The sequence below is a fragment of the Ornithodoros turicata genome, chromosome 7 (assembly GCF_037126465.1).
Source record: "Ornithodoros turicata isolate Travis chromosome 7, ASM3712646v1, whole genome shotgun sequence".
In the NCBI taxonomy this organism is placed as follows: domain Eukaryota; kingdom Metazoa; phylum Arthropoda; class Arachnida; order Ixodida; family Argasidae; genus Ornithodoros; species Ornithodoros turicata.
Genome location: NC_088207.1, coordinates 54,595,630 through 54,618,471, shown reverse-complemented (window position 1 = coordinate 54,618,471; position 22,842 = coordinate 54,595,630). Strand labels below are relative to the sequence as shown.

The 22,842-nt window shown below is 43.6% G+C and overlaps 1 protein-coding gene across 1 annotated transcript; it reads left to right on the top strand.

Annotated features, from left to right (window-relative positions):
* The first annotated feature begins 36 nt into the window (after positions 1 to 36).
* LOC135401582 (transportin-3-like) lies at positions 37 to 21,908 on the top strand. Its single transcript, XM_064634081.1, has 25 exons — positions 37 to 304; positions 1,784 to 1,873; positions 1,928 to 2,041; positions 2,107 to 2,180; positions 3,201 to 3,264; positions 3,927 to 4,019; positions 7,352 to 7,495; positions 8,132 to 8,206; positions 9,034 to 9,134; positions 9,640 to 9,715; positions 9,883 to 9,945; positions 10,006 to 10,152; positions 11,723 to 11,830; positions 12,424 to 12,521; positions 13,243 to 13,382; positions 13,902 to 14,093; positions 15,019 to 15,110; positions 15,173 to 15,246; positions 16,158 to 16,359; positions 16,544 to 16,660; positions 17,357 to 17,451; positions 17,506 to 17,662; positions 18,772 to 18,939; positions 20,343 to 20,455; positions 21,048 to 21,908. Exons 1-25 carry the CDS (start codon positions 179 to 181, stop codon positions 21,106 to 21,108), a joined length of 2,784 nt encoding a protein of 927 aa, XP_064490151.1. The 5' UTR covers positions 37 to 178; the 3' UTR covers positions 21,109 to 21,908.
* The last annotated feature ends 934 nt before the right edge of the window (positions 21,909 to 22,842 follow it).

The window sequence follows — 22,842 nt, the reverse complement described above, 5'->3', positions numbered from 1 at the left end:
CTGAACATTCATGAAGAACAAAATGGAACAAAAATTCGAACCTGCATCCCTGCATCATGGCGGTGCGCATTCTGTGTGATTGCTGTGCGCTTCAAAATTTAAGTTTTTGAGGCTTTTTCCTCTGAAAGTAAAGAGGCTTATGAACAACTGAAAGCTTTTAATCCTACCGAAAGCTATCATGGCAGACGAAAACTCCATGCCAAGTGTTGAGACCGTGATTCACGCCATCAATGCACTTTATAAGGATCCCGACACGTCCGGCAAGGAGAGAGCATCGGTTTGGTTGGGAGAACTTCAGAAATCGGTAAGGTCCACTGTCTCGATTAATAATACGTGATAATAATATAACATGCGGTGGATCCTGCTGTTGTACCCGTTACGCGTTAGTATCCTAGTACCCAAGGTCTGTCGCGAAAATGCTGTCGGCGGATGCGGCTCCTGAAAATTTTGACATGGTTTACTCTGCAAAGTCTGTTTTATACGTTATCTTGAAGATGCCATTGACTTTTTCCTTCGTCGAATCTTTCTTTTAAGCAAACGACAAATCAGGGATGTGAATTCGTCAACGGCCACGTCTGTGCCAGTGAGCTGAAATGCGAGAGGCCAATCTGTTTTTTTTTTTTCGTCAAAATGGGAATCATTTTGATAAAAGGCTACGGGAGCGATGCGAATTAATCGACAGTCATGCACCTGGAATAATTTAAAATTTTCTGCTGCCAATAATTTTCAGGTCATTTGCTCGGGTGAGCTCCTTTTACTCTTGCTAGCAAACCAATCCACGAACCACATAACTGTTGTTGCGGACCGTGGACAACTACGGAGACGAACCCGCTCCTCAGTTCTACCGGCACAGTCCTAGCGTGAGGCCACAAACATCTGCCCGCCGCAACATTCCATTACCGCCGGTCAGGACTTGCGCGGAGGAAGATCGTCTCCTCTACATTTGGTGACCCGGACGATGAATACCATGTTCGGCGTAATTCGGCCCTTTGAGCATCCCAAATTCGGCAACCTTCTCTCAAGTGCAGCACCGACTGCACGCAGCCACTCAGCTTGGGAACCCCTCTACCATTACCTGATTGAACGGTATGATAGCTCTGACACGGCAACACAACGAGCCTGATGCTCTCTGCATATCCTCACCGGTCCAGACCCACTGCCATGACTCTCATCCGCGCATTGTATTGGGACTCTCAGCTCAGGACCACGACTTCAACAATGCCTCGCTCTCTTCCGCGCTCTTCTTGGGCTAACGAATCGTCGTTCCCGTTGCTGAACAGCCATGATGCTTCGCCAACGTGTGCCGTGCCGTGAACCTGTTCAACTGTGCATCCACGATTGTCCTCACTGTCTTCCTCGAGTGAAATCGTGGTTTTCTTCAGCTTTATCGCCACTCCGCTTCTTAAAGGGGGGGGGGGGGCGATGTGGTGGACCGTGGACAACGTGCCTGGAGCCACCCGCTCCTTAGTTCTACCGGCAGCGTCCTAGCATGAGCCCACAATTATCTGCCCGCTGGGACATTCCATCACCGCCAATCAGGACTTGTGTGGAGGAATACCATCCCGTCTACACTGTCAATGAACTTTTCGAGGAGACTCCGTGTTATTATCATGTCCAACGATTATAATAAAACAGAATATTTGCTGACGAAGGTTGCTCAGCTCTGCTGTCTAGTTTAAATAATCCCATAACCAGGCAGTGAAATCTGAGCCTTGAGACACTGGGAGCACGTGTACGTGCTCAGCTTTCGAGTGCTACGAGATCACACTTCTCATTGTTGCAGGTGTACGCGTGGAAAATTGCGGATGAACTACTTCACAAGCACATGGACTTGGAGTCGTGCTACTTTGCAGCACAGACTATGCGAACAAAAGTATGTTTGGGTCTGATATTGAGCGTACGGGTGACATATTATGTGACTCCGCAGATTCAGTACTATTTTCATGAGCTCCCGGTGGAGTCCCACACTTCATTACGCGACTCCCTCATGGAACATCTCAGTAAAGTGAATGAAGATACTGCTCCTGTCATTGTTACCCAGGTAATCAGGAATATTCCATAGGAATATTCCGCCAGCCATCTTATAACACTTCCGCTTTTTTGCAGCTCTCGTTGGCCATGGCTGATCTTGCATTGCAGATGGCCACTTGGAAGACACCAGTTGTTGACCTGATTTCACGGTGTGTATGATTTCGTTTGCACGTGTCCTTGTCGGACAGCACTGACAGAAGTCTTCAAAGAATTGCTTTCAAAACAGAGTCACGCTGTGGATGCAAAAATATTATTTTAGTAGCTCCCATATAATAGAGGATGGGCTAGATATATATTGCTGAGCTGACCTCCCCACGCCCGAAACTGGAACTTCAGTTTGCTAGAAATGACCACCGAGTAAGTCACATGAAAACATTGTCCGGTCTTAATAATTAAAATTAATTAATTAATCTTATTTCCAAATTACACAATATCAGGTATTGCACTTGCACCCTCCTGGGACAGTGGGACCTCTTGAGTGTGTGGGATGTTACGCCAAGGCAACTTTGGAAACAAGTAGTGTTTGGTGCTCCATTTAGGTCATTGAGACCCTTTCCTGTTAATTTTTATGCCACCAAAATCCTCTGTACTCTTAAAGGAACTGTAACGTGAATGGCAAGCCTGTGGAAGGTTTTCTGAAAGCTTGTAACTTGAACGCTTGAGACGTGCTCTGCTGTACGTTGAGCATTTTTTTCAGCAATCAAATTTCAAAGATAGCTGCGCCAAGGAATGCGTGTGGACTTTTGCACACCATCTATTGAAAACACAAGGAACTAGGCGAGGATATTTCTCAGAGGCACGGAGCTCACAGGTTACAACCATGAACAGTTTAAACCCGACTTCTCAAGATGCTGTTGTTCGCCAAAACAGGTCTTATGATAATTAATAACCTGTCTCAAAAGTGTTACATAGTACTATCTGATACCTGTGATATCTGTCTGCCAATTCGGGGCCAGCTCCCACTTTTGTCCTCGGGGAAACGTTGAGGGTCGCCACCTTTCAGTTTCTAGAAGTATTCAGTAATTAGTACAAAAAGCACGAAGAACTGTGAGATGACGATTTGTGTGTGTAATCACACAGCGAAGTTCTGCATGATGGAACCTTGTTGGTAGCATCGATGCATATTTTCTGTAGCTTGCATTTATGTTGCATTATCCTTCTCGTGACAGGTTTGGTTCCAGCACAGTCCATCTGCCGGTGCTACTTGAAGTTCTTACGGTTCTTCCAGAAGAGGTTAGCATTTTTCTTTTTAAGCCTTCCGCTTTGCCTCAATGTCCATTCAGCTCTAAGCCAGCTATGTTTAACTTTCCATCCTAACCAGGTCGAAGTAAGGATGGGTTCTCTGTGAATTTTATATTTCCGTTTTACGTTGTTGTATTACCTGCAGTATTCGCTTTTGATGGCCAAGCTCAATGCAAAGTATCATTTTCTATTTGAATTTGAGCAATAAATGCAAGCAGGACGAGCCCAACTCGAGCTATTTGTCTGTGAGGAACAGTTAGAAAACTCGTGGGCATTTTTTTGTGGTCCTCCCACCAGAGGCACAACTGAACTTGTTCATTTTGTTGTGGATCGCTGATTATGAACAACCACCTGTAGCAGTTTTTCTTGGAAACACACGCATGTAGGCAGTTGGTGATGCACATTGCTCTTAAGACATTGCTGTAGCTTAGCCAAATTTTGAGGTGACAAGGTTACACTTGCACTTAATTTAACTTAATTGCTTAACATTTTTTGTTATAGTAATTGGGCTATTTCATGCTGCATGGCAATGGCAGAAAGTAGAGATACATTTATCTTTGAACACTCTGTACTTGTTATATCCTGACTTTCATGGTCTTTATGGTGTCTACACGGTAGTATTCTTCGGAGTACAGTGAAAGCTTCCTCTGCAGGTGAATAGCCGCAGTATGCGCCTGGGAGCGAATCGCAGGAATGAAGTGATAGAGTCCTTCACTCAGGTTTCCCTGCAAGTCATCCATCTCTTGGTGAGACGTCTGTTGGTTTGCGAGAGCCTAGAAAAATATATTTGCCTGATGAGAGAATATATATGTATAACTCGGTAGTAGAATAATATATTTTCACTTTTTTTTTTCTTCTCCTCATATTCATTAATTAGCGTTAATTAGAAAAGCATCATTTTGGATGAGCTTATTCAGGTACAATGGAATTTCCAGTCGTGGAAAACAAGTGTACTGAAAGAGAAAAATTTGTTGCAATCCTCAGGACAGTGATCAATGGAGGATTCCTATCAATCTTGGGTACTCACTTAGTTACAATTAACTTGTAACTGTAACTGGTTAAGTGTACTGAAAGAGAAAAATTTGTTGCAATCCTCAAGACAGTGATCAATGGAGGATTCTTATCAATCTTGGGTAGTCACTTAGTTACAATTAACTTGTAACTGTAACTGGTTAAGTGTACTGAAAGAGAAAAATTTGTTGCAATCCTCAAGACAGTGATCAATGGAGGATTCTTATCAATCTTGGGTAGTCATTTAGTTACAATTCACTTGTAACTGTAACTGGTTACTTTTTGCAGTAACTGGTTCTACAAAAGCAACTTATAACCAACTAGTTACTACTTTTATTTAAAGTACCGTAATTTCACGCGTATTAGCCGCGGCTTATGCGCGATTTTTGTTTTCTCACGAGCGCTCTGCGGCTTATCCAGCGGTGCGGCCTATCTGATGACTATTTTTTCCTGGTATTTTCCCCATACGCCGGTTTTAACGAAAAGGCCGACAGTGTCTCTGGAACAGCACTGCCCTGCCGATACACGCGAACAGTGCGTAACAGGGACGGGTCCACATTCGAGTAGATTGATCTTCCTGGTGCATTCCCCCAAGCAGCTTTAACGAAAGTGGTTACAGTGATTCACGTCTTCTGGAAGACCACTGACCCATCAATTCATGAAAAACGCCCAACAAAGGCACAATGCGATCTTGGTAGAACTCTAGAGCTGACCACCTTTGTCGTACACTATGCCGACCCCAAGGTTTATGGCCTTCTCTATGGTTTCCTTTGTCTCACAAATCAGTCGTCTCGTATTGCCCGCGGCTTATCTGCGAGTGCGGCTTATCTGCCGGAAAATGTTCAAAACGTTCCTAAAAACGCGTCCTGCGGCTTATCTGCGGTGCGGCTTATACACGTGAAATTACGGTAACTAAGTTACTGAGGTCCATGTATTGCAATATTCTCCACGCATCATTTCTCTAGCAAAATTTTGTCAGAGCTTCAAACGCCATTTTTTTTGTGCCTTTCAATTGGCTTTTTATTTTCCAAAGCAGGAATTCTACGAATTTTCTCATGTCATACGCAGCCAGGATGGCCTTTGATTAACTCCCATTGCCTTACACTCGTGGATAGGAAATCCCGTGTCTATAACACGATATAATTACGCCAGTGCGACAGTGCAATTGCTAAGACAGTTTTTTTGTTACACTTATTTGACTTCCTTTAAAATGTAACTAAGTTACTTTAATGTGGTTAATGTAGCTGTAACTAGTTACACTTATAAAAGAGTAACAATAACTTAGTTGCTATTTTTGCTGGGTAACTGTAACTCTAACTTAGTTGTAATCACACTATTTATTTCACAACGCGAGAAACAGAAATACAGTCGAACCTGGATAGAACGATACTCATGGGGAGCATGGTTTCTTTTGTTGTACCGATTATTTCGTTGTATCGAGCCGGACGAAATATCGCGGACAATTGCGGCTGGGAATACAAATTATTTTGTTGTATTGCGTTTCGTTATATCGGGGCTTGGCTGTACATTAAATGCATATTTTGAGAGACAAAACTCACAAAAGCAGCCTCTTGTGGGGCTTGTGTTATAATTAAATAATCATCCCAGAGTTGTGTTTCACAAAAAGATCTTTCCACAGCCGCGCATTATGGGGGACATTGTTAAAGGAACTCAGAAAGCACTTCAATCACTACCATTTTTTCGAGCCAATCCATTAACCTGCCTACTAAAATGCAACATGCAGAGTGATTAATTTTTAGAGCAGAATTTGATTTTAAAAATCGCAATCGTGCGCAATAGTGGCAGTGCCCGAAATGGAGCCGACCAGACGCTCGCGTCATTTTGATGTCACAACTGCCCGCTGGTTGGTTTAGAGAAACGTCGTCTGCTATTTTTTGCTCGGAACAACGCCGTAATCCACAGCGGTGCAAGAAGAGTTCTTTTTTGCTTTTTTTCTTCGATTTATCAGATACCGTAAATGAACATTGGTCCACAGACACCGTTCAAAACATGGTTCAAGGTTATGCTGTGAGATTGTGGAGGCCATCCTCATGGAGAAGTCCCCGAACGACGTTAGCCAAAAATGGGTCAACCTGTCCGTGTCTCTGTTTTGTATGGCGTTCCTTATCGTGATGAATGTTACTGTTGTTCTACTGTGTGGCGGCAATGAGTACAAACGCGGCACAACACTAAGTGCTGCTTCAGTTCATGCTTCAAAACGATCGGTGCATCGCTATGATCAATAATTTGCCCATCGCTTTGATTAGCAACTTTGTTAGTCATTCAGTGAATGTCTCATTCAGCTGGAGGCGTGTACTTGCGAATACATTGTCTGATACAATCCAGTGAAATCCAGTGATGGCCAGTAGTTAACTACATGTAGTTAAACTACTAGTTAAACTACCTGATTGTAGTTAAAAAGTAGTTATCAACTACTTGCAGAAATTTAGTGTGCAACTACTAGTTAAACTACTATTTTGAGTAGTTAACTACAGTAGTTAGGTTACTGCAGGCGCCAACTATTTCCGACTTTGCCGTAAGCTTTACGGCACGATTGTGCTTCCGACTTTTACCTTGAGCTACTCGTTTGATGAGAACAGAGGTGCAGAGCAATTGTGGCCGTGCATGTGTACTAAATCTTCACTTTTATCGCTGCTTGTGATTCATATTTAGGTGTCCAAGAACACTATAGAATGGGATTCGTGTTGATGGATAACGTTAAGTAGTTAGAGATGTAGTTAAAATACATTGCAGTAGTTAAAGAAGTAGTTTTAACTACCTCCCCTGAAAAGTAGTTGAACTACTAGTTAAACTACTCGATTGCAAAGTAGTTAGTAGTTATAGTTAAACTACTGTAGAAGTAGTTAATGGCCATCACTGGACTGAAATCTATCATACTGCTGCCACCGGCACATCATGGCAGCAGACGTGGACCAAAGATCAACTGTTGACTATCCATTGACTGTTCCAAAGACCAACAGGGACAAGCAATGTCATAAAACCACCGTTACCTGCTTTCGCAACCCGTTTGGAACTGAAAATTTCTTTAATGTTGGATGACTTGCAGGACGCTTGCATCCAACCAGGTGCGACAGACTCCAGAAGAGCTACGCGAGTCTTCCGCTGCCTGGGGAGCTGGTTTTCAGTAGGTGCCCTGCCTTCTGAAGAACCCATGCTCCATAAACTTCTGGGTCACGTCATAGCTTCACTGGTACGATTCACAGGTTCTTTTATGTATGTAGATGTAGTATGTATGTAAGTAGTAGTAAGGATGTGAGTATGTATGTAGATTATGCTGTTGTACATAAGGCTCAAGTCACCTACGAACGTTAAAATGAGGTAATCCTGGAAGAGGCTCATGTAATGGCTGACCAGTCATCGAGAATTGTTAGTTCAACCAGTGACTAGTAGAAGTAGTCGACTGGTCCTTGCCCCTTTTGTGGCAGGGTGAGCTTGGTGAGACTCAGTTGTAAAACGCTCCCCAAAGCCTCTGGGATGCCAAAAAATAAAATGATAATAGAAAATCAAAACACTATATAGGGAGAAGTGATTGTATAAAAAATGATTGCAGCGTATTTTGTACCAAAATTGCCAGATGACACATCATGGCGATGAAACCAAAACTGATCTTAGATGAAAATTGCTACAAAAGGTGCTAAAAGTGCTCAAGAGTCACGGTATGAACACTAATGAAGTACAGAAATAAAACGTTGTGTGGCTTGATGTGCCTGTCAGATGTGTTGGCTACAATGTTGCATTTTTCAGTTTCAATCCAATTTTTTTTCAATCACAACAGTGCCTGAAAGTTGGTGATTTGTTCCTGAAATGTTTTTTTCTTTCTTTCTAGACTGACCCGTCGTCATCATCAACAGTACACGACACAGCTACAGACTGTATTTGCAACGCACTCATGCTCATTGGTGTAAGTTACACAGTCAGACCTCGTTACAATGAAACGCGATACAACAAAATTTCGCGATGTAACAAAATAATGCATATTGGATAGCGACACTCACTTCCTCGAGTGTGAGGAGGGGGTAGGGACAGAGACACAAAACACAACTGGACCCGTCTCTGTGATCGAGGAAATGATACCATCCACGTCTGCTCTCTAAAGCCCCTAGCTTTCTGCGGTGGGAAATGTACTTTTCTCACAAGTGAGTGTTACAAATCAACGAGGTTTCACGGATAAGAGAAAACAAGATGAAAAAAAGAAAAGTGCAGCATTCTCTCAAGATCACACGCTGACTTATTCCCCACACTTTTCCAACCTTTCGTAACTTTACAAATTACTTTATCAAATACACTGTCTGCCCTCGAGGAACTTTACAATGAGCTCATCTACACTGAAGTTTCTGGTGTATCCTGCGAGTGGGGTACACCGGAAACTGTAGCAGTGTCGATCAGTATCTTGTGGGACTGACAACCTTTTCTTCGTCCTTTCCTAGTTGATACCTCCCTGCATATTTCTGTGATGATCAAAATGTGGTTGTATGTGCTGTATGTGCACATTGCAGTAAACAGGGCTGCTCGAAGTCGTTACTCGACTCAATATTCGTACGGACATTTTTTACTGTTCACGCAGCCCTAGTATTTTCTAATCTCTGTTTCTCAAAGTGTCGACAAGAAAAAATATCTCCGGGAAAACTTGGCTGACTGTTTGGGTTTGCCATAATTGTAAAATATCTATATTGTCCCTTCCAAAGGAAGTGACCTTCAATGTGTGTCTAATCCCGCGCATTCCCACAGGACACAGCCAAGCCAAATGTGCTTGCCCAGGTGTTAATTCACGGTGTCTACTCACTGGTTGATGCTTATCATATGTCTGTCGCGCAGGAAGACCAGGACAGGTAAGGACGCTCTATCCTGTGTTCGTATTGGACCCGTATTGGACCCATATTACACCCGTATTGTCCGTATTGGAGGTTTTGTCGTACTTATATATAAGGAAGCTGCGTGAGATCTCCAACCAAGGCCTTTTGTACACCCACAAAGTTAGAAGAGTAGGTGTATATAATACAGTATCAGGTTTGGCTGTTTGTTAGCCACGGACAACTTTTATAGCCCGTTACTTTGTGCTTGGGAACCTGGAAGCTATTGGCCCAGGGCAGGTATGGAGCCACTGGGCCCAAACCTAAGAATGCAGCTTGTGTAGTAGTAACTACCCGACCCATAATAGTCAACATCTTAACAACACCTTTGCCTTTGTGCCATTAAACACATAATCAATCAATCAACAACACCGCTCCGAAAAACCATCACCCCCCCATGACCTAGAAGATGAGCTGTGATGAGTGCCCATTTGGAATTTCATTTCGGAACATGATTGCTCCATGATGTTTGATGTTTGTGCAGGTCCGTAAATTATTGTCGCATTTTCACGGAGCTGGCAGAATCGCTTCTGGATGATATCGTACGGAGTCCCGGGCAGGTGACCAACTTATCAACTACTACTCGTAGCGAAGCATTATATTCAATATTGTGACTTTAAGCATCACGAAGAATCACTGCAGTTCTTTCTTTATCAGTTTTGTTTTGGGCCTCTACTATCGCTTTCGGAGGAAATTAGGAGCAAAGTATTTTTAAAAACTCTTTCAGGGTCTGGGTGACTTCCGGACATTAGATCTGCTCCTGATGTGTGTCGGCCATTACGAATACGAGGTAAGTTAGAAAGAAATGTGACGTAGAAGTAAGTAAGCATTATGTGTTTTCTTCCATCAGGTGGCGGAGATCACGTTCAATTTCTGGTATCGCATGTCTGAAGTGGTCTACAAGGAAGACAATGACAGCTTGAATGCCTGCTTTGAGCGGTACATTCAGCTCCTCATCGTCGCTCTCTGCAGGCACTGTCAGCTGGATCCAGACAAAGTAGGCAACACATGTTGGCAAGTCAGTTGTCATTTCCTGAGCGACTTGAAGCATTTCTCTGGAACAAGTAGTGAAAGATGCCATTTTTCCTTTCGGGGTGTTGCATTTCTCCATTGGAGTGACACCCTAGCAGCAAACTACAGCGTACACGCGTACTGATAGACCCGTACTGGTCACCCGTTTCTTATTCGATCTCTTCGTGACATCTGGGGGGGGCTCCGATGAAGGAACGCGCCAGAGCCGTGTTCCGTGCGTTTTTGCTCAAGAACAATGATTCTAGTTGACATCTTTGATCTGATATCTCTCTGAAATGCCCACGTCGACATCACTGGAGTCACTAAATTGGGAGCAGAGTAGCGACACTGAGCAAGCCCGCCATCTTGAGTCAGGTGCGGTTGTGTCACCTAGCAACGGGACGCCAATCTCCCCCTTCTCCGGTGGAGAACAACGTGCAGTCGAGGAACCTGGGAAACCGGTTTTGGATGGAGGTGACTCAACGCGGATGGCGAGTTCTTGGAAGGAGAAGTCACGTGACACGATCGGCCCAATCGCAAACACCGAACGGTGGCTTCGGAATGGAAGAGGAACGCTATACTCTGTACCCCTGTTTAGTGACTCTAGACATCACCACTCGGCTCACCTTTTGGTAATTGAGGAAATTGAGGAAAAATACTTTTTACTGTTGCTCCCGATGAATGAATTGATAAATCAATCGAGGTCAATCGTCACTTCCTTGCTCTTCCACTCATTCGATATTGTATATTAAAAGGCCATCACTCAAAGACAGAGTATGAAAAACGTGAATGCAATCCACCAACGTTATGTGTTTCTAGCAATTTTTGAAGGAATTGGCAAGCCATCACGGGTAGGGCATTTGTCTCCACTCAGTGACATCTTTTTGGGGGTCATCAACTTCATCATCCAACAACTACTACTTTATTTTAATGACGATTCGGGAGTTTCATTGTGAGGGACCATGCTCCATCCCATTGCTGGCGGTAATGTGCGGGGGAAATGAAAGAATGAGTCCGTAGGATGTTGAATTGGGCCTGTTGATAGGAGATCATGAAATTAAAAGTGCTAAAACCAGATGAGGACACACACACAAATAGCGCACTAGCACCAACTTTATTACTCACATGGGGCACATTGAAAAGCCTTGAGGAATTCCCTCTCTTTATCTGACAGGTCAATAGATGCATTGCTTTACACAACACTCCCCCTTGTCTGCTTTCTGCTATTCCTCAAAGCCTTTGAGCGTGTCCCATGTGAGTAATAAAGTTGGTGTCAGTGCGCTATTTGTGCGTGTCTTCATCTGGTTTTAGTGCTTTTAATTTCTTAGTAATGAGTCTCTTCACAGTGAGGACTAAAGTCCTACGGTGTACTTGTTATTACATCCTTGGAGAACCTCAACGGATGCATTTTGTTCAATGCTGCCTTTTTGTGTCTTGCGAGTATTATGCCAAAAGCTGGGTTGTCTCTCAACCAAAGTGAACGTGGTAAGCCATGCGTAGTTCTGCCACTATGGTGTGACATTTTCTCGATTTAATGGGGATCTTTTTCGATGAAGGAAGGAGTTCCTGACGATCAAGATGATTTTGGCGAATTCCGGTTACGTGTCTCTGACCTCATCAAGGACGTCATATTTCTGGTGGGGTCTTCCAAGTGCTTCAGGCAGGTAAGTGTGAAAATGCTCTCAACATAACTTCCTCTAATGTGAAAATTTATTTCCTTTATTGCAAAAACGTTTTTTTTAAATCAACCAATGAAAAGGGACCATCACCAGAATAAGCAGTTTTGGTAATCTTTCGCAGATTGAATTCAATGTAAAAAAGGCTCGGATATTTATAGGGTGAGGGTGATTTGTGAGTGAAAACCACATGTGTGAATAAATATAGAAGCGGTAGAACACCCAGTAGACCTGGCCTGCCCTGAAGAAACATTTGCAAGTGCATTTCTGCCCGGGAAGGTCTTGGCAAGCCAATACATTTTCCACACCACAAACACTGGGAGAAGGTTTCTTTTGGTGTGTGTTAGTGAAAGCCCAGGTTTTCCATGACAGTTGCGCATGATATTCTGAGTCATTTCTTTTCTCTGCCTAAAAATTTCACACGATTCAACGCCTGCGTAGGAATAGCAGCTCGTCAAAGTGAAGACAACATTGGTATTGACTAAAGTGATATAGTATTTCTGTTTCGGCAGCATTAAGTGATACGTAAATGCTGCCGCTAGCATGCTGGGTTCCCTGTTCTGAGTTATGTCTGCCTTCAGATGTTTGAGAACCTCAAGAACCATGGCCCTTCAGCCACGTGGGAAACAACAGAGGCTACCCTCTTCGTGATGGCTGCTGTGGCAAAGAGTGTTCTGCCGTGAGTTGGAATGCAGCTGAAAACGTGTCTTTATTGTATGCCATTCAAGAGTTGCATTGCCGCACAAATTGTGGCATCGTGTGGCCAAGCATGCTATGTATGTTTAGGGTCTTGTGGTTTTTGGGGTAAACCTGGTACAACCCGTTTTTACCCCCCTCTATTTTCGAAAACCATGAAACCCGAAAACACGAGGCCCTATGATGTTGCACTACGTTCAATGTGATGAAAAAAAAAAAAAAGAAAACAGCATGGACTGCGTAGAGTCGCATTTTTAACAGATATATTAATGATGAATAGAGTCTGAAGTTTTAGGGTTTTACCCGATTCTTTCTCGAATTTGAACCCCGAATTGAAGGTCGCCTCTTTAGGGTGAAACCTGATTTTTACCTGGCAAATTGCCCTCTCTGGGATGTCTGTAGGAATGCACCAACTTACCTGTTTGGCAGAAAAATTCAGTTACATCACCGTTTGCACCAAACCACTACAGTTAGTCTGAATAACTGAGACCGATTTCTCCCTGATTTTAGCATAATGGAAGTTTTTTCACCCGAATTCGCACGAATTTAGTGCACGCGTTTATTTACCCGATTTTTACTCCCTGAATTTAGAAAAAAATATTTCCCGAAAACTTCAGTCTCTAATGATGAATAATTTGTGGTTGATGCTTGGAAACAACTGCAGTGATGAGCGGTGGAGTTGTGAACGAAATTCTGTTTTTCAGAGACGAAGAAGTGGTGGTCCCACAGGTTGTGGATGCAATTCTGCAGCTTCCACCAGAGACTCATGTAGCAGTCAGGTACACCAGCATTCAGCTTCTTGGAGAACTCTGCGAATGGATCGAAAAACATCCGCAGTACCTCAGTGAGTACATGCTTTTGCAATAACCTACAAAGGAGCCTGACATTGTGCTCCCAAAAAGGTCACCATGTTTAGGCCATAGGTAGAGCCTGAAGTTTTCGGGTTTAACCCGATTCTTCCCCGAATTTGCACCCCGAATTGAAGGTTGCCCCTTTAGGGTGAAACCCGATTTTTACCCGTCAAATCGCCTCGACTTGAGACGTCTGTAGGAATGGACACTAGGACACATGGACACATTTACATCACCATTAGTACCGAACCAGTTTGAGTAACTGAGCCCGATTTCTCCCCGAATTCAGTGTGCTGGAAGTTTTTTCCACCCGAATTTGCGCGAATTTAGAGCTCACGTTTATTTACCCAATTTTTACTCCACGAGTTTAGAAAAAAATATTTCCCGAAAACTTCAGGCTCTAGCCCATAGGCAAAGAGCTTAATAATGACAGCGTTTTCACTGGTACTCACCGCGGAAGGGGAGAGACCGCGCGAGGACGTTGAAAAACTAACCCCCCGATGTTGTTTCAGATCTGTCCCTCAACTTCCTCCTTCAAGGGTTGCAGCAGCAACCCCTTGCGAGTGCAGCCGCTGCTGCTCTGCAGAACATCTGCGCCACGTGCAGAACTCAAATGGTGGAGCACTTTGACGTCCTCCTACAAATTGTGCGTGCCGCCGACACTCTGGCCGTCTCTGCGGAGGCATCTGTTGGACTGCTGAAAGGTTTGGGCGCTCGGTTTGGCTATCCACCGGTTTTAACCAATGGTACTTCCCTAAAGTTCAAGCAGAAATCGTACCAAGTACGTGGAAGGCGTCGAGGGTCGTGCTTCCGTAAATTTTTCTTGCGCAGTTATAAATACGGGTGAATCTTGTTTACAGCGAACTTGACAGTCGCGCAAAGACTGTTTGTTATATCCGGAAGTTTGTTATAAGTGGAGTCTGCTTACACCGAGTTAAATATTGAGTGTCGTTTGCGACGTGTTTGTTATAACCGGAAATTCGTTATAAGTGGGGCTGTTATAAGCGGGATTTACTGTATGGGAGCAGAGCAAAAATATTTTGCTTCTGATGGACAGTTTGACAGATGAGATTAGGGTTGCCACCAGGCCGGTATTATACCGGCCCTATAAGGCCCTATAAGGGTTGCCGGTAAGAAGGTGATACCGGTAGCCCTTTGCCAGTATTTGTGACTCAAGACCTTTCATGTGGGCTTTTGCGGGGTTTTCCCTTCAACATTCCACTACAGCTTGAATAAATCTGGAGCATAGCCCCAACTCCACAGTCACCAGTTCTTTCCTTAGGTATTCATTATTATTATCATTATTATTATTACACACAGGAACATATGTTTCCTCGTATTATCTTGAGCTCTCTCTCTATCTCTCCGTTTTCTGTGTGTGCTCTTCCACCCCTCACCCACTTCCCTTTCCCGCAAGCCTTTCCCCTTTCCCTCTGTTCCACCTCCTCTCCCTCAGCCGGTATTTTTCACTACGAAAGGTGGCAACCCTAGATGAGAAGGGCAATGAGGCACATTAAATGTCGCCTCATCTCTCCATTAAGGTCTTAATTTGAACGATTTATTGGGGAGAACTGGAAGGTAAACCTAGTACGAAGCTGACTCAGTTCCAAAGAGCATTTTTCCCTTCAGGCACCGTGCTCGTCCTCACCCAGATGTCACCCGACAAGATCACCCAAGGGCTGCGGGAGCTTTGTAAAATTCAGCTCGAATCTCTAGTGCACGTGAGTCTGCAGTGAATTTTCCTTGCGCGGCGGAGATAACGAATGATTTTCCTCGTGCGCAGGCAATTAGTCAAGAGGGAGGAGGTGATAAGCCTGACCCGATTGTCTGGCTCGACAGGCTAGCTGCTATTTTTAGGTAAGCAATATTTTGTACTCATCTATCTTGAAAGTTTTGTTTCATTTATTACACCTTGCGGAAACCTGCGTTCCCACAACCCCCGGGGTGTCAGCTCTTCTGTCCCACGACAGAAGAAGTGCACGGAACAACAAAATCAGTCGAACAGCAAACAAGGTTTATTTACTTTAACAGTGTCCGTGTATTTGTGCCTGTTTACCACGTCATCCGAACACGTGCGGTACCTACCACGACCGCTGTTTCGGCATCCGTCGGTGTACCGAGGAAACACTGTAGTGAAAATGCCCACAACCTTAAAGGCCCTTAAAGCTTAAAGGCTTAAAAACCTTAAAGGCTTAAAGGCAGTTGAGAGTTTGCAGTTTGTATTGTGTGTTCTCTGTCTGAGTGTGTGTCTGTTTTGGCTGCAATGAACACCACGTTGAACTTAAAGGTCCCGTGGGGCATTACATGGGGTGGGCGTGGGGGATATGTAACGATACAAAGTAAAGCAGTCATGGCATCTGCTCATGAGCAGCCTGAAACATTAACATATTGAGAAAACATCGACAGGAAGACTGTTCCATTGAGAAATTCCTAATTGCAATGTGGAACACTCAGTGTGGCTGTCATTTGGTTTGCAGTTTATGTGAGTGCTGACGACGACTACAGGTTTTCCCGCCGATTTTAATCCAAGCGCCATCGAAATTAATCCATGTGCCATGCAAACTTTATGGGGCACGGATTAATTTAGCTGGCACTCGGATTAAAATCGCCGGGAAAACCTGTAGACACAAAATGAGCTGGAATGAGCATTATTCTGTTGACACTCAAGTATGTCTACGAGGTAGGACAACTGGCTGTTTGCTGTCTAAGACGTATGCGTCGTTCCCCCATTTACGCACTTAGTGTAAGACACGAGACTTTGTTTTCAGGCACACCAATGTGACGGCCGTCTCTGGTCACACCCACCCGTGCCTACCAGTGGTAGAAGAGGTGTGGCCCATACTCTCCCAGACCTGCAACAGATGCCAGGGCGACATTCGAGTGATGGAGCGCTGCTGCCGCTGCATTCGTTTCACCATACGCTGTGTCGGCAGACAATCTCACAGCCTGCTACAACCCCTGGTTACTCAGGTGGGTGCTCTCTCACTCATTTGGGAAAATGAGCTTTTAAAGGAACTATCACATTTGGGAACTGGTGTAAGAGACTGATAAGGTAATGCGGCTGTAGCTCAAAGGACCTCATTAGTTGATCTTCACGTAAGGGTCTTGGGGCATGAAAGAACCAACAAGGTGATGCTATCTTTTGATTATGCAGATAGTACAGCTGTACCAGGTCCACCAACATTCCTGTTTCCTCTACCTGGGCAGTATACTTGTGGACGAATACGGTGGTGACCCCGCATGTATACAAGGCCTTCTGGACATGCTGCAAGTTAGTGTTATTTTGTTTTAATGTGACTTCTCGAGAAATAGTGTGTTTGAATGTGAAGCTTAGTTATCAGCTTTGATCAGACACAAGACAGTTCAATCATGTGTCCTCAGTACCTTTTCATTGAGAGATATTTTCTTGAATTAAAATATGTAGCTGGGGGCAAGGCATACTGGTTGTGCTTGTCTTTTGGCGTTTATTTCACTTCAGCTATCATAAATCAGTAAGCGCAACACGAATCAGTAGATGACTTGTTACTCTAACAGTGACGTAATGGTTGCATTAACTTGTTGATCAGTTAACACCTAATTATCGTTAGAGCCTGAAGTTTTTGGGTTTAACCAGATTCTTCCCCGAACTTGTACCCTGAATTGAAGGTTGCCTCTTTAGGGTGAAACTCGATTTTTTCTCAGCAAATTGCCCTCGCTGAGATGTCTGTCGGAGAGCACACTAATTTGTTTGGCAGCAAACGCAGTTACATCACCATTTGTAATGAACCAGTTCAGTTAGTTTCAGTAACTGGGCCCAATTTTTTTCCCGTATTTAGCATACTTGAAGTTTTTCCACACGAATTTGCATGAATTTAGAGCACATGCCTATTTACCTGATTTTGACTCCCGAATTAAAAGAAAAATATGTCCCGAAAAAACTTCAGGCTCTAATCATCATCATCATCAATGAGTACGTGCTCTTTTGCAGGCTTTCTGTGGGCCGACGTTTCAACTCTTAAGCGGAGCAAACGCCCTCAGAGACCATCCAGATACAGTCGATGACCTGTTCCGTCTCTGTACAAGGTAATTTTTCCGAAGTTGCGCGATTGGTACCGTTAAAACCTCCAAAAAACGTAGGTTCCTTCAGCGAGCACCCTTGGCATTCCTGAAGAGTGCAGTGCTGGAAGGTGTGGTGCAGTGCGCTCTTGCCGCGTGTTTGCTGGACCACAAGGAAGCCAATGCATCTGTCATGAAATTCCTCTATGACATGATACATAGTGGACGATCCAAACCTGTGAGTAAAAATGTAACGACCGAGGTAAAAAAGATGCCGCCACTTTCGGTTTGTTCATGTGTGTATAGGGTTGCCACCAGGACGGTATTATACCGGCAGGGCCGGTTATTTGCTCGCTCTGCCTGTTGCCGGTAGGATGGTGATACCGGCAGCCTTTTGCCGGTACTATTTGTGGCTCAACACCTTTCATAGGGGTTTTTACGGGGTTTTCCTTTCAACATTCCACTACAGCTTGAATAAATCCGGAGCACAGACCCAACTTTCGTAGTCACCAGTTGTTTGCTTAGTTATTCATTATTATTATCATCATCATCATTTCTCTCTCTCTGTATACTCTCCACCCCTCACCCACTTTCCCTTTCCCACGAACATGTCCCCTTTCCCTCTATTCCACCTCCTCTCCCTCAGCCGGTATTTTGCACTCCGAAAGGTGGCAACCCTATGTGTGTATCATGAATGTGAGAGAGTATGGACGAAAATATAAAAGAGAATGTGCGTTTGTGTCTTCCTGAATGAAGCCTTGGTACGATGATGAGAGCATCGAGGGAGACGCCATAGAAGGCCGGTGTTTTAATAAAATTGGCACTCTAATAGAACTTGATGAGGGATATTGCATCTAAACTAGAGCTCTGCATGGGCCAACTTTTCGGGCGTATCGAAAAATGCGTGTTCCGCATGGAAATGTTTTTATGGTGACTCAGCGAAGAGTGCCCAGCATGGCATTTCCAGCTGTGACTCATGCCTTTCTAGCGCTAACCAAACAAATTTATTAATACTTTTATAAGAGGAGAACATACAAATAACTGGTGGTTTAACACCGTAACAGCGCGAAATTAAAGTCCAGAACGGACACACTCAGGCGCGTTATATCCGGGGTGTCGAGCCGCAGAAAATACGGGTTCGGGTTTACGTTGCATGGATTTCGTTCCAGTTCGGCCACGCCAAAAATCGAAACCGGTTCGAAGCCCTGGACCGGTTCATGAACCGGATTCACTGGAAACATGGATTTTTTAGTGAACTCAAAGGGATGACAGTGGTTGTCCTTAAATACTGATATTAAGTTTGTGTTTTGAAAACAGATCGCGACTGAAAGCCCTGTTTTTTCACAGGAATTGCCAACCTTCGCTGAACGCAGAGATTTGGTGGGATCTCTGCTTAGGAATCAGGGACAGGAACTGGTGAACACAATGGTGCGAGCGTCGACCATGGTGCTACCCACTTATCTGCTGACGGATGTGGCGGAAACACTCTATGAACTGCTCCAGTTGGACAGACAGGTAACACTCTTTTTCACAGTCGTGGGTAAGTTACTCGAAAGAAGTAACTAAGATACAGTTATGGTAACTCTTTTGGAAATGTAACTACGTAGTTACATCTTCAATTACCACGTTAAAGCAAGTTACATTTTAAGAAAAGAAAGCTGAATAAATGTAACTAAAAAAAAGTTGTCCTAGCATAGTTACCCTGTGTTATAAATGGAAGATTTCCGATGGAACACAGTGGGAGTTAGTCTAAGCTATGCCTGAAAGCTCTGCAGAAAAGGCTTCACCAACTTTCCAAGAAGACACTGGCCTAGTGCTCATTCTTATCTTATTTGTGCTGGCCTGTTCGTGTATATAAAAGTTACTTGTCGACTGCTGAATTCCATCTCAACCGGAACGTCTGAGAAACTTCACTGATGGGTCTTCCAATTATTTTCCAAACTAGAAGCTTACGAAAGAAATTTTGAAGCTGCACACGACCTGCTTGAGGTTTAATCTGAGAAGTGGTTCCGTCACCTCGGCGAACACTGGGATGTGGTGGATCGGAAATGGCACTAAATGGGAAGTGGCCCCATTGCCCTCTTTCTGCTATCTGTCCAGTTCACGTACAAACAAAAAACACACATTTCCAATATTCTGTGAAAGCAATTTATGGAACTGTTATACTGTACAAGGAATTAATTTCGTGGTCTTAATAATCCGCGAATGTGGGCGGAGTCACGTTTGGGAAATATCTTGTGGGACTTGAATATCACAGAAAAATAGCTTTCGCAAAATTTGTGAAAATTACTTAGAAGCTTATTTCTGGAATGCAGCTAATGAATGAAACAGCACCTATGTGGAACTTGCTATTTATGTGTGTGTTATGTGATATGATATCGTAATTTCATGCTTATAAGCCGCACCGCTGATAAGCCGCAGAAGGTGCTTTTAGGAACATTTCAAATATTTTCTGGCAGATAAGCTGCACTCGCAGATAAGCCGCGGGCAATACGAGACGAGTGATTTGTGCGACAAAGGAGATCATAGAGACCAGGTGGATAAGCCGCAGAGCACCCACAAGAAAAAAAGATCGCACATAAGCCGCGGCTAATGTACGCGTGAAATTTCGGGAAGTTTTCTCTGCGTCCGCATACTTCGTTTACCATCACCGACATGTCTTCAAGGAGTGCTATTTCTACCCCCGCATCATTCTGCCAAGAATAGAGGGTTTATTGGATTATTGATCGATTTGCTGTCATGCAGAGGTGATCCTCTTGATTGCCAATTTGCAGGATGTTCATTCTGGGCATCTATCAGGTGTCCTATACAAACTTGTGGTATACTGAATTGGGAGTCTCTGAAAACAGTTGACCACGAGTTGAGGCGAATTTGTGTTGTCTTGGTCTCATCTGCACAGTTGATGTTGATTGTTTCAGGCACTGAGCATGTGGTTACAGAACGCTCTTCAACTGTTGCCTATGCGGAGTACTGGAGGGGCAGTTACTGTTACCCCGGAGCAGCTATCAGAATTCTTGTCTACAGTCACAAAGTGAGTTACCTCGAATCACCATAGCACCACAAATTATGAATTACAGTTGAGTGCCTTACATGTTTTCCCAAACTTTCGCGGCGAAGCGCAAAAGGACGTAATTCATTGGTGTAAGGACGTAATTCATTGGTGGACATGAGAGTGAAATAGCGTCCTTTTGCACTTCACCACGACCAGACGCGACAAAAATACGTAAACCGAAACCAATTAATTACTGCAACAAATGACCCGCTTCGGTGGCAGATTTTTCGCTAAAAGGTGTCCACTGAAGGTCCCAAAGGGGTAGTACCCATTTTAATGCCGACGGAGCCCTGCTTTAGAAGTTAGCTTTTTTTCACGAAACTCATTTGAATTTTTATTTAAATAATGAGCGCCTCCCGCTCATTCACGCGGTGCGCATCTTGTAGGCGGTATTGGACAGATACTCGTAAAAAAGAAAGTTATTCGATTGGTGCACCGGTTCGCGAATTATTTAGCCCCGGCATTTAACTGAAACACCCGGGTACACCTTAAAAATCGGGGCTTCCTTACACGGATTGTGCTCTACAGACTGTCCTCCCTGAATACTCATGCTCATTTTTCCTAATCCCAGTGCACAGCAAATGAAGACAGTGTCCACGGCGCTGCGAGAATTTTCGCGACTCTTTCGATGAATAAGCTGCCTTGTGACGCTGGAGTGAAGGAACCCCACAGGATGTTGTACAGTGTTGCCACCTTCACGCCACCATTTTTGTGAGAGGACGCATTAATGTGTGACAGTTGACGTTGCATCCGGATATCGTCTGGATATGATCGAGTGAATGTTGATGAATGCATACAGGATGGGTATAAGTGGATGTTGTAATAATAAATAATGTTAATTGGATTGTAATGGATGGCTGCAATGTTTTTCTGTTTTGCAGGAAAATGTTCTTGTGGCTCGAACAAATATGGAAGTAACGCAGAATTTGTACCGCATTTCTGGTTGAACGGGTCAGATTTCTGGCCCCATTTTAGTATAATCTCAGTTAGCGAAGCTGGTGCTACAAATTTTGAAGCAAACATTGCGAGGCATGTAATTGGCACTATTTTAATGGGAAATTTGTGTATCGATTTTTTTCCTCATGAGTATGCACACAGGCACATGTGACAGTGAAACTGTAAAACAATCCGTTTTCTTCTATCTTACAATTTCCATCCAGATCAGCTGTACAAACGCAGGATATTTGTCTAAGTACAGGTTAGAAAAATTGTGTCTTTAATATACTTGGAATAACAGGGTCACACTTGAAATTCAAGTTACGGTGTTTGAATATTCTGAGTTTTCTTCATTCCTCATGCCCATTGTGTGTTACTTGCCAGTCACTCTGTTTGTGTTTATGTGTGATTGTACATCATGGATTTTGAGAGGACATCATTTCCTTGTTTGACATTTCTCAAGCAATGTTTTAGAGATTAAAATTGTATCATATTATAGGTTCTCTTGATTCACCAGCGGAACGTAGAATAGACACCTTGATAACCTTTATATCAGTTTTGTAACAAAGAAAAACAGCGATCGATCAGCTATACATAGGACAGGTAGAGCTGGCTGTGATTGTTTTCTTGCCCATTGGTTCCCCTGTGAATGTTGCTCATAAAATATTAGCCATAACTCTGCAGGGGATCGTGCTTCAGTCGGTCCTATTTGAAATTGATGTTTCTTTGTGATAAAGCTGATGTTGACGTTGCATAGCCTGGCTCATTGGTCTCTCGATACTGTAGATATGAGCCTCATTCTGGTCATGCGTCAGTTGTAAACTTCAGTTTTATGTTTTAGGAAACTTATTCTTTATGTGGCTGATTTCTTCCAATTGCAGCATATTAAAGGGCTAACCAGTGACTTAGTATAATCAGTGTCTAAATGTTAAAAGCCGTCACACCAACAGCTCAATACGTTCCATGCAAAAAGCATTTGCTATCAGCAGCCTTTAATAGGTTTGTAAAACCCGACAGAAGATTTGAAAATAGATTTGGCTGAATAGATGCTGCCAAATGGAATACTTGTGTGGTTTCTATGGCATGAGGCTGCGTTTACGACATCATAACAAAGCCTATAGTTAGGTTAGGTTATAGGAAGCGCAAATTTGCGAAGAACAAGGATTCCTGAATTGAGCAGAGTTTCGGAGCTTCTGATCTTGAGTCGACTATGTTTGCGAGAATATCTTATTTATTCATGGTGTTTAAATTTGTTCCAGTATTTTAACAGAATCTTTCTTAGAAAATGCATCGGAGCAGCGTAGATGTTGTTTTTGCGGGTGAGTTGTACGGCCTAGCAGATAGCCTATCGAAGAGAGTATGTAACCCACAAGGTGACAAATTATCAAAAATTTATTAATTACTTTTTAATCGGAGAACTGCGGGCAAAA

Coding starts and splice junctions, on each gene's coding strand:
- LOC135401582 (XM_064634081.1), top strand. CDS start 179: ATGGCAGACGAAAACTCCATGCCAAGTGTTGAGACCGTGATTCACGCC. Junction 8,207..9,033: donor ACGCACTCATGCTCATTGGT/GTAAGTTACACA, acceptor GCATTCCCACAG/GACACAGCCAAGCCAAATGT. Junction 11,831..12,423: donor CTTCCAAGTGCTTCAGGCAG/GTAAGTGTGAAA, acceptor GTCTGCCTTCAG/ATGTTTGAGAACCTCAAGAA.